The sequence below is a fragment of the Phoca vitulina genome, unplaced genomic scaffold (assembly GCF_004348235.1).
Source record: "Phoca vitulina isolate PV1807 unplaced genomic scaffold, GSC_HSeal_1.0 scaffold2, whole genome shotgun sequence".
Lineage (NCBI taxonomy): Eukaryota > Metazoa > Chordata > Mammalia > Carnivora > Phocidae > Phoca > Phoca vitulina.
This window is the reverse complement of record NW_022589705.1, coordinates 92,936,616-92,952,826: the sequence shown is the minus strand read 5'-3', so window position 1 is coordinate 92,952,826 and position 16,211 is coordinate 92,936,616. Positions and strand designations below refer to the sequence as shown.

The following is a 16,211-nucleotide window of genomic DNA, read 5'->3' as shown; positions in this document are numbered from 1 at the left end:
TCCCCCAGCCCACCCCCCCTAGGGCATGAGTCATCCCCTGAACAGGAGCTGGTCCAAGGATGCTCCCAGCTCAGCCGCTGGGGACCCAGTGGGGGAGTAGAGAGAACTCGGTCTCCCTGTGTGAACTCAAGCAAGCCCTCGTCCCTCTCTGGGCCTCAGTGCCCCATCTTTAGAATGGATTTGGGGATGCTGGGCAAGGCTTTCTGGCAAAGGGTCCGGTGGCCCCATGGAGGGGGTTCCCACCAACTAGGGTTCATCCAGGCTATGATGAGGGGAGGGAGAGAGTGGAGGGGGCCAGGGTGCACACCACTGCCCTCTCCCCACCATGCCACCCAAGAGACACGAAGCAGTAGGTGGAGCCGGAAGCAGGTTTATTTTTAGGTCCATGGAGGGATGCATGGGGTGGATGGGGGGCTGCAGGTAGCAGCAATGTCGGCCCAACCCAGACCGGAGCCAGAGGTGAGGCTAGGGGCTCTGCTCTGGAAGAGAGAACAGAGAGACAGGGAGAGACACTGGGGGAGAGACCCCAAGCCGGGGGAGGCAGGGGCGGCACTGAGGCTTGGGGCTGCCCCCTCCCCAGGGCACCCCAGGTTTCCCATCTGGGCACCTGGCACCTGGCACCTGGCAGGAGCTCAGAGGGTGCGGGCAGTAGAGGCCAAAGGGGTCGGCCTGCTGGGGAGCCAGCCGCCTTGAGTGCACCCTGCCCCGACTGGGAAGTTTTGTGCAGAGAAGCCTGTGTGAGCCGAGCCTCTGTTCCCCACTCCTCCAACCTGGGAGCCCAAGGAGGGCGAGGTGGCTGTAGCAGGAGCCCAGAGCCCAGACACGGTAGGTACATAGTGGGGGCCCAACACATATGATCCAAGGGATGGGCTGAAGACCCATGAGAGGGAGCCGAGGATGGAACGGAGGAGGGGGAGGGATTCCGGATTGTCAACGATGGACAGATGGCAGGAGGGGACCGAAGATCAAAGATGGCAGGAGGGGACAGCCTGCCAGGAGGGGACAGCCTGCCAGGAGGAGTGCCCAGTAGGCCAAGGTCAGTGGTCCCTCCAGACCCCTGGGCAGAGCACTTATGGCTTTTAGGAGCTGGCTGTATTCTGCGCCAAGGTGGGGGCTGGCCTGGGCACAGTGTCCGCCCCATACCTTCCCCAGCCCCGGCTCACCTGAGCGGGTGCGGCTCACCTGAGCAGGTGCGCTTGTTCCTGTGGAGGACGTAGCCCCTGCGGCAGGAGCAATAGAAGCCACCCAGGTGGTTGTGGCAGTGGTGGTCGCAGGGAGATGCCTGTCCCGGCGGCACCTGGCACTCATCGATGTCTGGGGGAGGGGCAGGTCAGGCAGGGGGTCAGGGGGGAGGAGCCGAGGCGGTACTGGGGCCCGGGAGCAGACTCGGCCTCACGGCTGACCCAACAGGTGTCTCCTCATGTCTGGAAGTGGCTGATGCCCGGCCAAGCATCGAACAGGCCGAGGCTCACTATAACCTCCTCAGGACACTTGGAGGAAGATGTCAGTACCCCTCTTTTTTCAAACGAGTGACGGGTTAAGTGTCCCTGCTCGAAGTCACGCAGCTAATGGGCGGCCAGCGGGCGGAAGCAGCCGTCAAGCCCAAGGAGCGGGGCTGTGACCCAGGTTCCAGCAAACCCTGCTGCAGCCTCCTGAGGAGCACAGAGAGGTGGAGCCACTTGCCCGAGGTCACACAGCTGGTCCCTGCAGGAGCCCCTATCTGCAACCAAGTGTTCGGCTGGAAGCCCACGCACAGGGAGCACAGGCTGGGTGTCCTCAACGGGGCTCAGGCCGGTGGGGCTGCACTTCCCATCCGGAGGGGGGCTCACTGGGCCCTGGCCTCACGGGGGGGCGGGGGGGCGCTAGGAGCACGTCCCTGGCTCAGCACCCCGCACACCATCGGGCTCAGCCGGAGGGCAGGGGTCACGGCTGTTACTGATATTTGCCCTGGGGCTGGTGTTGGACGGAGGGCTGGACTCCTCGCCCGCTGGTTTGCGCCCGCTGGTTTGGCAGGAACCCAGCCTCGGGGAGGTGAGGGGACCGAAGGGAGAGCTGGCCTGGCCTAAGACAGAGTCACCCCGTGGGCAGATGGGCCATCTCGCGTCCCTCCCCGGACCCCAGCCTCCTCTCGCCTCACCCTCTGCGGCATAGAAGGCCTCAAAGCCCGTGAACGGCTTCTCGTTGGAGTAGTCGGAGCGGAAGGTGACGTCCAGGCTGGAGGCCGGCGAGTAGAAGGTGTCATTGCCGGGGGCACGCTCCGTGTCTGTGCTCTCCTGCCCGCACAGCGTGGTCAGCACCTTGCTCCCCGAGCTCAGCTGTGGGGTTGGGGTCACGGGGAGGGAGGGCGAGACGCAAGGCCCGCACTCGCTCCCTCCCTCCCTGCTCCCAGGGGTCCCTGTCCCCCAGCCCTCGAGAGGGTCCGGGTCGTCCCCCCCCAGCTGTCGGCACCTTGACATAGTCGTACTCGCAGAGGTAGGAGAGCTCCAGGTGGAAGTGGGTGAAGTAGAGGCGCAGGCGGTAGCCGGGGGGTGCTGTCAGGGTCCAGCGCTGCTCCTGGTTGTTGGCGTACTCCCCGGGGAAGCCAGGCGATGCCAGGCGCCCAAACACGGGCTCAGGCCACTGTGGGCCGGGGAGTGTGGCTGCCCAGCCCCACAGCAAGCCCAGGAAGACCAGCAGCCTGAGGGCGGCGGCAGGGGGGCGGGTGAGGAGCCCTGTTCTGACCCCTCGCCCCTGCCGGGGAGGCGGTGGGGGGCTCCCACTCACCTCATTGTGCACCCGTCCAGCTGGCCAGGCCCGGTCTGGAGCCGCACGGTGTCTCACCTTTGGTCTGTTTGTCCAATGCCTGGCCCTGCCCCCAGCCTCCCTGACCCTGGGATTCTGGGAGTTGACCCCATGACTCCGGATTGCCCCGAGTGTCAGGCAGTGAGGGGAGGTCGCTCCGGGAGCCAGGAGCTGGACCTGAGCGACACAGCCCCAGAATAAATCCTGGCTCTGTCCCTTACCCTTAACCTCCGTGTTCCCTCCCTCAGTGTGTGACTTCCAAGGCCAGCGGGGGGGGGGGGGGGGGGGGGGCAAAAAAGAGGGAAAAACCGGGGGGGGGGGGGGGGGGGGGGGGGGGGGCGGGCAATGACAATGATCAAGACAATGATGGCTTCTGGGGAGACTTGGGGATGCGTCTATTTTTGCTCCCTCCCTCCTGCATCTACTTTTTCCCTACGCAAGATGGGAAAGAGAATTTTTAAAAACATGTGTGCACGAGGATGGGGGATATGGGAGAGGAGGCAGCCTCACCATTTTGAAAGCTGGAAACAGACGGACAGGTGAAAACTGCCCTCTAGAAAGCAACTCTAAGTCCCGCTGAGCAGGGAGGGACAGCCAGAAAACAGTGCTGAGCAGACAGACTGAATGTTGACAGCCCCAGCCGTCCTCCCGATTCAATTCCTAGAACCAGGCAGCCCCCCAGGCAGGCTTCTCCCTTGTTGCTGGACAAGTGTGGCCAGTCCAGGAGGAAGGGCCTGAGGACACTGACTTGGAAGGTTCTCCCGGCAAATGGCTCAGCCACGTCTCCTGGGGTGAAAACTCAGCGGACGAGCCCCAGTCATGTGCTCAGAGCTTCCAAATAGCTTTTTAGTCCCCACTCTTACATATGAGCAGAACATTCAAGGAATGAGAGAGAGTCTTCTAACAGACTCTCAGACATGAGAGAGAGTCTTCTAAATCAGCCAACCAACCAAAGAGTACAGAAACAAAGTAGGGAGGGGAAAATGTCCCAAACCAAAGTGAAATAATCATTAACATCTTCAGAGGGAAAAGAAAAGCAAGAACAAGAAGCAAGAACAGGAAACTACTTAAAAAGAACATTCAGGGTGCCTGGTTGGCTCAGTCGGTTAAGCAGCTGCCTTCGGCTCAGGTCATGATCCCAGGGTCCTGGAATCGAGTCCTGCATCAGGCTCCCTGCTCAGTGAGGAGCTTGCTTTTCCCTCTCCCTCTGCCTGCCACGCTCCTTCTCTCTCTGACAAATAAACAAATAAAATCTTTAAAAAAAAATAAAAAGGGGGCGCCTGGGTGGCTCAGTCGTTAGGTGTCTGCCTTTGGCTCAGGTCATGATCCCAGGGTCCTGGGATCAAGTCCCACATTGGGCTCCCTGCTAAGCGGGGAACCTGCTTCTCCCTCTCCCACTCCCCCTGCTTGTGTTCCCTCTCTCGCTGTCTCTCTCTCTGTCAAATAAATAAATAAATAATCTTTAAAAAAAATTAAAAAAAGAAAAAGAACATTCAGAGAACAAAGAATAGTTTCGGGAAATAAAAAGTATGATAGAAATGAAAAGCTCAATCAAATATTTGGAAGATAAGATGGAAGAAATCTTCCAGAAAATAGAGCAGGAAAGAAGTGAAAAACAGTAAAGATGAGGACATTAACAGATTTGTACCGTATGTCGAAGACTGAAGAAGAGGAATTCCAGACAGAGATAAAGGAAATAGAGGAGAGGAAATTATAAAGAAAAGAATGCAAAGAAATGTCCCCAAACAGAACATGAGTTTGTTGACTGAAAGTGTCCCCAGTGCCCAGAACAATAGATGAAAATAGAAGTTTACACATCATATCTCAAAAGGCTCGAGAGAAAAATGATTTTTTCTACAAACTGAGAGAGGAGAGAGAAAACGGAACAATCCGCATACAAAATATCAGGAAAAGAATTATTTTAGAGCTCCCCAAACAACACCAGAAACTAGAAGCCAGCATCCAAGATGGCCTTTAAAGATTCCTGCTTTGGGGTCCTCACACCCTTGTACGCAGTCTCTTCTCAAACGGAGTAAGGCTTGTGGGTGGGATATGGCTGAAGTGGTGTGTTACTTTGGGGCTCAGCCATATAAGACCCTGCAACTTCCATCTGGCTCTCTGGGATCCGTTGCTCTGGGAAGCCAGCCACCATGTTGTGAGGACACTCAGTGTCCCTATGGAGAGGTCCGCATGGGGAAGAACTGAGGCCTCCTAGCAACCACCGGTGTGATTTGCTGGTCGCGTGAGGGAACCGCCTGGGAAGCTGATCCTCTAGCTCCAGTTAAGGTCAGGTGATTGCAGCCCTGGCCTACAGCTTTACTGCAACCTTACGAATGACTCTAGGCTGGATCAACTAGCTAAGCCACTTCCCAAATCCTGACCCACAGAAAAGACATCCCTCTGCTATGTCTGGGCTAATCTTCAACACAGCAATAGACAATCTATAAAAATGGAAAAGAGCAAATCCCAAAATGCTAAAGGAAGATGATTTCCAACATAGAATTCTATACCCATCCGAATTCTATACCCACCAATTAAGCACGAAGATGGAACAAAGACATTTCATGGGTGTCAGAGTTGTAAAACTTTGCATCCCCTGTCCCCTTCCTCAGAAAGTTACCACAGAATATGCTCCACCCAGACAAGGGAGTAAACCAAGAAACAGGAAGATATGGAGTCCAAGGAACAAGACTTCTGATAGGGAGTTCCATTGGGGGTAGTCAGAATGCTCAGGACAGAACACTCGTAGAGTCTAGAGATTTAAAAAAACTTTTTCCGTAGTTTTTGTTTCTTAAATGAGAGTGTTATATACTTTCTGGTATAAATCATAATGGAGAAATGCATATTATGTATATTAATATTTCCTATTAGTGAAATTTCCAATTCAGTGTGATCGTGAATTGACTATGAGTTATAATGTGCTGGATACTAGGATCTCATAACGAAAAAATTGATTAGCATTCTGTCCAGATCCTCATGACATGTATTGAGTCCAGAGATCTTAAAAAAAAAAAAAAAAGCTTTCAAGATTTGGTAAAAAGTTCGAGGCTAAACTGGTGATGAATTTATTACAAATTAAGCAAATGCGAAACACCTCTAGGGGCAAGCAGCAGCTGCACGGGGGATAGACTCGAGTCCGGGCCGAGAGCGGTGTTTACAGAGATGTGATGGCACCAACGCTGAACATGGCCCTGACCGAGGTGATCATGTCGTTGTTGAGTGTGGTTGGGTCAGGGAAGGAAAGAACTAAATTCTCAGCTTCCCTAGTGGCAAGTCAACAGATTATGACTGAAACCGACAAGCTAAAACCCGGTAAGACAAGAGGATACAGACGTGCAGGTAAATACCAGGACCATCAGCTGGGAGAGGTACACGTGGCTGGCTCTGCAGGAAGCCAAGTGGCTGAGGAGGGCCGCCATTTTCCTTCTAATGATCCACCTGCAACTACTGGAATCCTTAAACCAGGGCAGCGCTAGCTTCGATAAATAACTTCCAAACTCTAGGCAAGGGGGTGCCTGGCTGGCCCAGTCACTAGAGCATGCGACTCTTGATCTTGGGGTCGTGAGTTGGAGCCCCATGTTGGGCATAAAGCTTACTTAAAATAACAACAAAACCCAAGAAGCTCTAGACAGGATCGATTTTATCCTCGATGCCACAGGCAGGGCCTGTTCACGACCCTCTCTGGGATTTCTGGGACCTCGGGGCTCGGGCCACGCCTGCACAGAGTGCCCCACTTCTGCTTCAGGCCATCAGTCCGTGTCTCCATCACATCTGTCTAGATGTGGGGTCCAGCGCTAGTCCTTAATGTGCACCCCTTCAGGGAGGCTTTACTAAAAGTTGGGGAAGTGGAGGGATTTACACCGAGACAACCTCAACGTCCAGGTCAGGCATCCTTGTTTCCCCAACGACCCCTCTCTTTCAACAACTTGGGGCCTCCTCTTCCCCTCCTCTGCCCTGACAGGCAGTCCTGATTCCCACTAGTTGCACGAGCACCACATGACCCACGCTGCTTAACGGAGCCTGTCACAGGTGAGGACCATTGCTCCCAGAGACTTGACAGACAAGGCAAGCAAGCCAGGAGCTGTGAGCGGCTCAACGCCACAGTCAATGGGGAGGCAGAGTTGAGATTCAGACTCAGGCCCAGAGCCCCTGCCAGCAGCATTCCTGGCGTCACCCTAGGGATGGACCTTCCTGGAGCTTCGTAAGATGAGCTGGGGGAGAAGAGTGGATGTCTGGTGATGTCCCTGTTGGGGCCCAAGGGTGCTTGGGCTGAGCTGCAGAGGAGGCACGCAGGGCAGGTCGAGTGGAGTGGCTCTCCAAAGGCCGGCTGCCTGGTGTCCTCCACCGTGTGCTTACTAGGTGTGTGGCCTTGGGCATGTCATCTACCTTCCTCACGAGCAGCTGGAAGGTTTAAGGAAGGAGACCTGGGTTGGGTCAGGGCCTCATAAGTAGCCACCACGTCTTCCTTTAACGGACACTCTGCCGTGTGACCCACACATCATGACCCTACCTCGTCTCCCCAGGAGTGGGGAGACCTGGGGAAACCATGTTCACCCCCAAGCCTGGGTGTAAGATTGTTCTAGAGTTGGGGGGTGGTGGAATGGTGAAGTTAACTTGCAATCACATGTCAGAAGGTGCTCCAAGTCCAGTGAGGGGCTGGGGGTGGGGTACGTGGAGCCCAGAGCGGGCAAGTGACCTCCCTGATGCCACTCAAGAAGTGGGCCGTGCAGCTGGAGCCTTGTTCCCCTGCCCCATGATGACTGCAGTTCCAGGCCCCCTGGAAACTCTCAGGTCCAAGGTAGCTGCGCAGGGCAGGTGCAGGTTCCCTGCCGGGGCCACTCCCTTGTCCCCTTCCTGCCAAGTCTTCCAGGTCAACCCATCCTCTGGCAGTGCTTCTGTCCAGGATGGAGAAAGGGGTTGGTGAGGTCAGCTTTTCTAGAGAGCAGGGCCCTTTCCTGCAGACCCTGAGACAAGAGTGGGCTGGAGGCCCCCTTCCCCAACCTGCACCCTGTTATGGTGGCTCTTCTCCTCCCAGGAGAGCCTCAGTCCTGGTTGTTGGGAAGGGTGAGGTGCCTGTGGGGCAGAGGATGGAGGTTCAGGACCTTGGAGAGGGGACAGTCCTGTGCCCACGGAGCCCTGGTACGGCCACCCACACCTGCTTTCTCCACCTCTCAACACTTGGGGGGTACTTCTGAGAATTTACCAGAGCATGCTCATGGGTTGGCAGGCAGGATTTGAACCTAAGTCTGAATCCTGAGGCAAGTCAGGGCACCTGATGTGCTTAAACAGGCCCAAGTAACCGGACACCAACCACGCACCAGCCAGCCGCCTCTGGAGTCCCATCCAGCATCGCCCTGAACCCCCAGGATGGGACCTGACAACCCTGTGAGTGACCCGAATTCTTCTGAGACAACAAAGCCCCTGAGTGACCCCACCATGATCTTCTCAACCCCACAGCCCTTGCCCCAGGGGTCTGTCATCTCCACCCTCTGTGGCGCTTGGTGAAGGAATGACTACAGCAGTGTCTTGGTACAGATTTGTCCCCTGGTGCCAGAGGTCAAGGGGCCAGTCCCAGGCGACACAGAAGGGCCGGGTCTGCCTATTCACCGACACGTGGCGGATACCTGGAGGCCAGACGCTGGGGTCAGCTCCGAGCCCAATACATAGGAACGCCCAACACTGGCTGATGTGGCACCTGCCTGGGCCCATTCAAGGTCTGGGGACACACGATTCGGAATTTGTTATAAATACACGTGTTTGGTGAGTGAGGGCGACAGAAGGTGGAGAAGGTGCTGTACACAGCTGGTAGAGGCTTGGAGGCTGGACGCCACATCGACAGAGAGACAGTCCGCCCAGCAGGGCAGCCCGGGCAGCATTCTGGGGCCTGTAACACTTGCTTGGTGGGCACACCGGCGGGGCGGGGGGCGGGGGGTCTCGTCCAGGGCTCGTCGCGCCCAGGCGCCCTGGAGGCTCCCTGGCCTGAGGTCCTGGGCGGTGTCAGCAGGGGCGCCTGGGCTCAGCTCACATCATTCAGGGCCTGGTGGGACAGAAGGCCTCGTCAGGAGGATGCTGGGTCATGTGGGGGCTCGGGAGGCCCCGAGTCTCTTTGGTTGTGGCCCCGGCCGGCAGGCGGCTCACCTTGCGTGCAAACTCGGGCAGGACGAAGGCGGCCTGGTGCACGTCTGAGTTGTAGTACTTCAGCTGCATCTGCTCCACCTGCTTCTGTGTCAGAGGCTGCACGGGCTTCTGGAAGTCGGTGCTCTGGGGACAGGGGATGCGGGCATCAGGGAAGTGCTTTCGGTGCCCGCCTGCCCCCCCTCCGGCCCCCGGGAGGGCACGCAGCTCACAGGATTTTTGCTGCACAGCATGAAGCCTATCTGGCCGCTGGGGTAGGTGGGGATGGTGCAGTACGCATAGGCCACCACGGGGAAGAGCGACTTGCAGAACTGCCGCATCTGCTTGATGAGGTCCAGGTGCAGCCATTGACACTCGCCTGTGCGGGGAGCAGGGGGGCATCAGCCCCAGCAGGCCGCCGGCCAGCCAGCTGCCCCGCCCCTACTCCCATGCTGGAAGCCTGCTCACCCTGCCCACGCTGGAGGGCTGCCCCGCCTGCCCGCCCCCCGCGGCCCCCCACGCTGGCCTGCTCACCCTGGCAGCAGAGGACGCCATTGTCCTTGAGGGCCGTCTTCATGAGCTGGTAATAGGACTCCTTGAAGAGACTCTCTGCGGGGCCTGCACCGGCGGGACAAGGGACAGTGAACACTCCGGCTGAGACCTCCCAACCCGGGCCGGGATTTGAACCCCGGTCTGTGGATCCAGAAACCAACCACAAAGACGGTGCTTTTGAGGAGCGCAGGGATCCACTGTCCCAGTATCTGAGGGGGCTCCACGTTTCCATTCCATTCCTTGGGGCGGGGGGTCCTCACTGCCACTGTGTCAGGGGACTCTGCACCCTGGGCCTTGGGTTGAGACTAGGTCCCACCCCTCGCCCCGATGCTGGCCTATTAAGAGCAGAGAGGAGACTGAAGAGGAAGCTGGGGCCTCCATGGGCCAAGGCCGGAGCCCCACTCTCCTCCAGGTCCCCAGTCAACTCGTAACTTTGGGCAGCAGCATCTTCTCCCTCCTCTGCTGAGCCAGGTCTGGGGTGGGGAGGGGAGCGACCAAGAAGGGGAAGGTGCGGCTCTCACTCTGGACCCCTCTGTCCTCCGCTCTGCAAACCAGCTGTGGGCCCAGTGGGAAGGCTGGCCTCTGGACGGTGGCTGCCCGGGGCCCAAGGCCCCTGCCTTGCTTACCCATAGGGTCTGAGGAGTCAGTGATGATAACGTCGAAGGCATCCTGGTTCTGTTTCATGAACTCAAAACCGTCGCCCACGTGTAGGGTCAGTTTGGAGCTGGAGTAGCCCACGGCCATGCCCGGCAGGAACTTCTTGGAGACCTGGATGACGTCCTGGGGAGGGAGGAGGGACCCGGCTGGGCCGTGGGGGTTGAGGGCCCTCCAGCTCTCCCTCTAATACTCTGGTCACTTGGGCAAGCCATTCATTTTGTGGAAACCCGGTACTCTGCTGCCTCGCCTTCCATCATGGAGGGCTGGCTCCTGCCTCACCATCCCCGTTCTCTGTCCCCGGACCAAACCGTCCCATCCGAGTGACTTTCTTGCTGGGTCAGAGGAAGGGGAGTCCAGCCTCCACCAAGAGGACCTCCCCTGCCTCCACATGGCCAGCTGCTTCTCATCCAGGCCTCAGCTGAAACCCATCTCCTTGAGGCAAGCACTGACCAGCCTTCACCCCTAAGCTCTGAGCCTGCTTTTTCCTTTCATGCCCTGCGCCTGCCGTGCCTTCATCGGGACTCGTCCTCACTAGAATATAACTTCAAGGGGGCAGGGACTGGACCTGTCCATTCACCACTCTACCACCAGCATCTAGATCATTGGCTGCCACGTAAAAGATGCTCATTAAAAACGTGCCGAGCGTAAAGTGTAGACACACAAGTAGTTGCAATGCTCCTGGGTCTTGCCTGGGACTTGACGTAAAAACCAGCTTAGTCTTACTAAGAACCAGCATCGTGGCACACCTACTATGTGCCAGGCCCTTTGCTACCCAGTTTTCCTACCGAATCCTCCCAACACGTTTTTGAGATGAACAAAGAGGCCGAGCAACGTTGAGCGACTCGCCCAAGGGTATACAGCCAATTCAGGGCGGAACTGGGATTCGAACCCACAGCCCGGCACTCACCTCATCAATCTCACACTGGACCACAGACTCCACGGAGGAATGCTTCAACACCTCCCGCAGGACACCTCCGTCCCCACCCCCGATGATCAGCACCTAGGAGGGGCAGGATCATTCAGAAGCACAGCCCCGAGCCTGAGCACCGGCCCCACCAAAGAGGCTCCAGCAGGACTCGGGGGCCCAGGCCCGCACGGGGCAGATGCACTCACACAACACCATCCCAACAGGGTAGGTTTCTCAACTCCTCAGATGCACAGACAGACCTCATTACTTCATTTGCTACTCTCAGAAATGCTTTCCTGCCTCAGGAACCTGTCACAAGGTGTCCCCTTTTCCTGGAAACTCCTCCCAGGGCTGCTCCTTCTTATGAAGCAGGCCTCAGCCAGAACTGTTTGCTCCTCAGAGGCCGTGGCGGCCCCCACCCCTTGTGAAGTGGGCCACTCGCCCCACTTACTTCCCCGGTTCTTGCTAGCACTTTCTGACAACCATTTAGGAAGCACCTGGGCTGAGCATGGGCACAGCTGGAGCCTCCTGCACTGTTCTGCGGGGCACTGAGCAGTGGGCTTCCTATCTCCGGGCTCGGGGCTGAACCCTGGCGGGAGCGGCGATACCTTCCGTGGGTTTGGGTGGCTGCAGAGGGGCAGGTTGGCTATCATCTCCTGGTAGGAGAACTCGTCCCTCTCCGTGCACTGGATGACACCGTCCAACACCAGCACGTTGCCGTAGCTCTTACTGAAGGCAGGAGTGACAGTCAGGGACCTGGGTCCTCTGGAGTGGGGGCAGTGCTCTCCCACTCGCCCCCGGTGAGAAGAATCTCCCCCAGCCTGCCAAGGGGTCCCAGGAGTGAGTGCTGGGGGTGACACGTGGCGAGGATGGCCAGGCAGGCCCGCCGGGTGGGGGGTGGGGGTGGACTCAGGGTCCCGGCTCTGACGTGTCCGGGGCTGACACGTGGAGCTCGGCGCGTGGGGCCGGCGCAGACTCCGGCTCCCTCCCCGCCCAAGAGGACCGCCCGAAACGCCAGCCTCCTGCGCAGGGAGACGGGATGCAGGGTCGGGAGGGGGTCTCGGGAGGGGAGGGGCCTAGTTCCCCAGAACTTCTGACAGTTTTGCAGGGGGTGGGGCGGGGACAGAGACGGCCCGCGGGCCGAGGGGGGGGGGCGTCCGGAGGTAAAGGGCGCAAGACAGGGGTCCGGAAGGAAGAGGGGCGGCCGGGGCTGAGACCGGAGCAGGAGGAGCCCCGGCTGGCTCCGGGGCGGCGGGCAGCGGGCGGTCTGGGCTGAGGGCCGCCGCACGCTCGGGGGCGCGGGCCCGGGCCGGCGGTGGTACCTGCGGAAGACAAGGATATCCTGGTACCGCGAGCGCTGATGGTGTAGCAGCTGCTCCACCTGCAGCGACAGGGCCTGGCCGGGCCACAGGCTGCACGTCTCGCGGAACCAGCCCTCGTGGATGTCAGCGGGGCCGAAGGCGACAGGGCCGTCGGGGCCGGGCTCCATGGCGGGCGGGCGGGCGGGCGGCGCGGGGCGCGGGCCCGGGACTGCAGGCCGCGCGGAGCCGCAGCACAACGGGACCAGCTCCGCCCGCCGCCGAGCGGCAACCTAACGCGGCCGGAGGGGCGGGGTCCACTGGTGGGGGCGGGACCCAACCCCACCAATGGAGGCGCCAGCGCGGGGCGCGCGGCGACCCCCGAGGCCCCGCCCTCGCCGGCAGTCGGAGCGCGCTCATTGGCCGCCGGTCCAGAGCGCGGTGCCCAGTGGCTGCGGCGGACCGTCCGTCGGCGGCAGCAGGGTAGTGCGGCTCGCTCCGAGGGGCCACGTGGGGGCCGGGGCCGGGCTGCCGGGCCCGGGTTCCGGCTCGGGGCGGGCCGGGCCGGCGGAGGGGATCCGGCTCCGTCCCCCTGCCCTGCGTTGGCCGGGCGGTACAGCCCCCAGGGCCCTGTCCCGTTTCTGGGGTCCGGGAGGCGCCGAGGGCCGCAGAGAGGTAGCGAGGGGGTGCCCGGCGCGGACTTTCCGAGCGCTGGGACGAGCGGGCCGCCGGCTGGAGCCTTCGGGCTACAGAACCCGGAGCAGGCGGCTACACTGTCGGGCGCAGAGTTACGTGGTTGCGCCGGGGCGGTGGGGTAGAATGTCTCTCTCGCCGCGTCCCCAAATGTGGCTCCTTGTTGGACTTGAACGGAGCGTGTGGCTCGTCAGGGGCTCACTGAGGGTTTTTATTTACTTGAAAAGGACCAACACAGCTCCCTGACTTTAGGGAGATCTTGCCATTTTCTTTCGATCCTCCAATCCGTGAGCCGTGCGGCTGCTGGATAAGGAGTTCTTTTCTAAGCGAGTTTCTAAATTTACCAGCAGTGCCCCGGAAGAGGCCAACACATGCATATTCAGCACCAAATAAGACTGGCACGCGGTTTTTTTTTTTTTTTTAAACAAACGGCTTTGCTGTTTGAAGGGTGGGCGGGAACGTGCTGTTTTTAGAAAAATGTCAAGGAACTTCTCTGAATCACATTAAGCATGCTAATTACCAAATATTAAATGCTAATTGCTCTACACGCATAGTTCTTTGCATGCCAGGGAAGGGAGATGAAACTGGTATAAGCTACTGGGGACATGACAGGGATGTTTTTTGACTGACGTTCCGCAGCCTCCACTTGGAGGTGGGAAGCATGTTCTCTGTAACCTCAGATGAATAACACACTAGTGTTTATCAGTGCAAGCCTCAAGGCTTACAGCAGCAATGTGTCTTGGTTGATTTTAAGCTGCTTTTCGGGGGAAGGTGAGCCAAGACAATAAAAGAATTGCTCGGAGATGGCTCATAGGGAGCTGCTTCGAGACCCGAGGTCATTCAGGTAAGAGACAGTCCACCCCTCTGTCCAGTTACCCAGGCTTGCCTGGGTTCAGCCCTGTACTTCCTCCACTGACACTTACACCTCTGAGCTGTGATGGCCTGTTCACTTGTGTGTCCCCTGAACCAGACTGGAAGCTCCATGAGACTAGGGATGGTGTCCGTAGCCGGCTGAGTTGACGCTGGAGGCTCGGGCGCTGGTCCAGGCACCTCGTAGTCAGCTGTCTTGGCCGCCTTCCAGGGATTGCACAGCCGAGACCAGACAGGGGCCCTGGCATTCCAGGGGCACTGCAAGGTGGGGGTGGGGGCAGTGGAAGATCAAGTCCATCCATCCCATTCCTCCCACAAGCTGAACAAAGCTGCACCAGCACGTATATCCTCAGCGGAGAAGGACCATAAATGACACCCTTGCCCTCCTGTAGAGGAGGTGAAACCACGGTTTTGGCCTCAACACCAACAGTGAATGGGATTTCTGGGATGGTGTGTATAAGCAGTAGCTCAGACCTTCCCAGTCCAGAGGAAACAAAGGCCCAAATGCAGGCAGAAAAGTCCCTAGATGTCCAGGGCCATGATCCTGTAAATGTCACTCAGCTTTAGATCACAAGGAGCAAAAGCAGTGGTTCAGCCAGAAGTAGCCAGCTAGCACAACACTGCCCGGTTACATTCACAACGGATACGGAACATCAGGATGCAGAAAACCAAGGTACAGGATGAAACGTTTCCTTGAATTCAGACCCACGTGCATTTAAGATTCAGTGGGAAAGCATTACTGTCTAGTGGGTCAACTATCCCAATCTGTTAAGATGTAGATGATTTAGCCACCGGGAGAGGGGAGAGGCGGGCGAAGGCGGGCTGTCCAAGGCAGAGGCTGCAGTGTGTGTCTGTCACTGAGAGACGTTCAGCAGTTCGCACCTGAGTCCTGTTGCAGGCACTGTGTTCAGCCAGGCAGATGGGGCTGGCTGTGAGTGAGAATGAATTTGGCCACGGCGTGGGATTACTTGGTTGAAAATGTTTCTGGCAAGCTAAGGTACCACCAACAGCACTGTGCCTCCTGGAGCAAAGAGCCCTTCTCCCCATCAATTCTCTCTCCACCCCCAAGCCCGCTGGCCCTGCCACACCCTCTCCCAGGGCACAGCGCCATCCTCCACGGCCGTTCGGACACACGGCCCTTGGGACACTCACCCATCCTCCCGGGGCCCTGGGGATCCAAGTGCTCCCCCCATGGCCTTAAACTCCAGTGAAGGGAACTACAGCTGTTCCCCAAACAGCCCCAAGGCTCTCATCTCCATCCCGTGGCTCAGGAGTCCTGGACTTCTGGTTTCGGGGACCAGTAAAATTTCAAAAACACATTTGGGGATGGACATCAGGTTGCCAACTCTTTCTTTTGCAAGGAAGGACATTTACAAAGACCTCGACTACTACTGTCTACGGTCCTCATCTTTTTATAAAACAAACACAAAACATTGCCACAAAGACAAAACTAGTAAGGGTCATTTCCAAGTAAAGGACAAGGAATCACCTTACTTCTCTAAGAAACTTAATATACTGTCTTTGTTCTCATGTCACCTCTGGCCCGTGGTGAGCCTGCCGTGGCCCACTCAGCAAGGCCTGGGGCGCACTGCCATGCTTATCCAGTGGTTCTCAGACTTCAGCCAACAGGGGAATCATCTGGAGAGCTTGCTGCGCCCGGCTTCCCAGGCCACCGGCCCTCCCTCCTGCTTGGCACGTATGGGGTGGAGCCCGGGGTTCAGCTCCCTGCAGGTCTCTGGCAGAAGTCCACACTCTGGAGTAGCACTAATTAAAAGGTTCTCTGGACTTTCTCCCTTACTCTTCAAGGTCCAAACCAAATGTACTTTTCGTGAAGCCTCCTCAGTAGAAAACCATTTCTCGCTCTTAAAAATTCCCATCTGTCCACCTTTTTTTTTTTTTTTAGCAGAGACTCCACCATGTTTGGGCAGACTGCTTACTGTGCCTCTGTGTCTGCTCTTTCCCAGCTCTGCACCAGAACCCTGGACTTTTGGGGGCCCGTGGACACTGAAATGACTTTCCCAGTAGCCTCTGCTGTGGCATGTGACTATGTGCTGGCCAGTGGGAAGTGGACACAGGCCGTATCTTTTTCAAGGGAGACTGGGTGTGCATCTCTTCCCCTCCTTCCAGCTGAATGGAATGCAGATGTGATGGATGGAGCTGGGCCAGTTACCCAGCCCATGAGGTGGAAGCCCTGGGTTCCAGTCGAGGGTGGTAGACCCCCAAGTAAGGGCCAGAGTGAGAATTGCCAGTTGCCGCACTAAGCTCTGGACTAACTAGGACTGAAGAGAGAGAGAAAAAACCCTCTGTTTTGCTAAGTCACCGAGAGTCTGCCTTTTCTG

At 58.0% G+C, this 16,211-nt stretch overlaps 2 protein-coding genes across 3 annotated transcripts; both read right to left on the bottom strand.

Annotated features, from left to right (window-relative positions):
* Positions 1 to 352: 352 nt before the first annotated feature.
* Positions 353 to 2,828, bottom strand: MASP2 (mannan binding lectin serine peptidase 2). Of its 2 annotated transcripts, none has more exons than XM_032393771.1 (5): positions 2,764 to 2,828; positions 2,449 to 2,677; positions 2,138 to 2,315; positions 1,183 to 1,314; positions 353 to 479 (listed from the first exon to the last, which is right to left on the bottom strand). In XM_032393771.1, exons 1-5 carry the CDS (start codon positions 2,766 to 2,768, stop codon positions 466 to 468), a joined length of 558 nt encoding a protein of 185 aa, XP_032249662.1. In that variant the 5' UTR covers positions 2,769 to 2,828; the 3' UTR covers positions 353 to 465. The 2 variants fall into 2 exon arrangements, with proteins under 2 accessions (XP_032249662.1, XP_032249673.1); XM_032393782.1 differs by having other exon boundaries at positions 2,138 to 2,273.
* A 1,485-nt stretch (positions 2,829 to 4,313) lies between these two features.
* On the bottom strand, positions 4,314 to 12,586 carry SRM (spermidine synthase). Its single transcript, XM_032393737.1, has 8 exons — positions 12,334 to 12,586; positions 11,620 to 11,740; positions 11,012 to 11,104; positions 10,074 to 10,227; positions 9,430 to 9,513; positions 9,129 to 9,274; positions 8,920 to 9,042; positions 4,314 to 8,818 (listed from the first exon to the last, which is right to left on the bottom strand). The coding sequence occupies exons 1-8, from the start codon at positions 12,498 to 12,500 to the stop codon at positions 8,798 to 8,800; spliced, it is 909 nt and encodes a 302-aa protein (XP_032249628.1). The 5' UTR covers positions 12,501 to 12,586; the 3' UTR covers positions 4,314 to 8,797.
* Positions 12,587 to 16,211: the final 3,625 nt, after the last annotated feature.

What these genes read in the sequence shown, in the direction of transcription:
- MASP2 (XM_032393771.1), bottom strand. An exon ending in GCGAGTACGACTATGTCAAG is followed by an intron (nt 2,316 to 2,448) that starts GTGCCGACAGCT and finishes CCAACCCCACAG; the next exon opens with CTGAGCTCGGGGAGCAAGGT. An exon ending in GGCCTTCTATGCCGCAGAGG is followed by an intron (nt 1,315 to 2,137) that starts GTGAGGCGAGAG and finishes CCCCTCCCCCAG; the next exon opens with ACATCGATGAGTGCCAGGTG.
- SRM (XM_032393737.1), bottom strand. Translation starts at nt 12,500, where the DNA reads ATGGAGCCCGGCCCCGACGGCCCTGTCGCCTTCGGCCCCGCTGACATC. An exon ending in TGGCGTCCTCTGCTGCCAGG is followed by an intron (nt 9,275 to 9,429) that starts GTGAGCAGGCCA and finishes CTCCCCGCACAG; the next exon opens with GCGAGTGTCAATGGCTGCAC. An exon ending in TGCTGTGCAGCAAAAATCCT is followed by an intron (nt 9,043 to 9,128) that starts GTGAGCTGCGTG and finishes CCCTGTCCCCAG; the next exon opens with AGCACCGACTTCCAGAAGCC.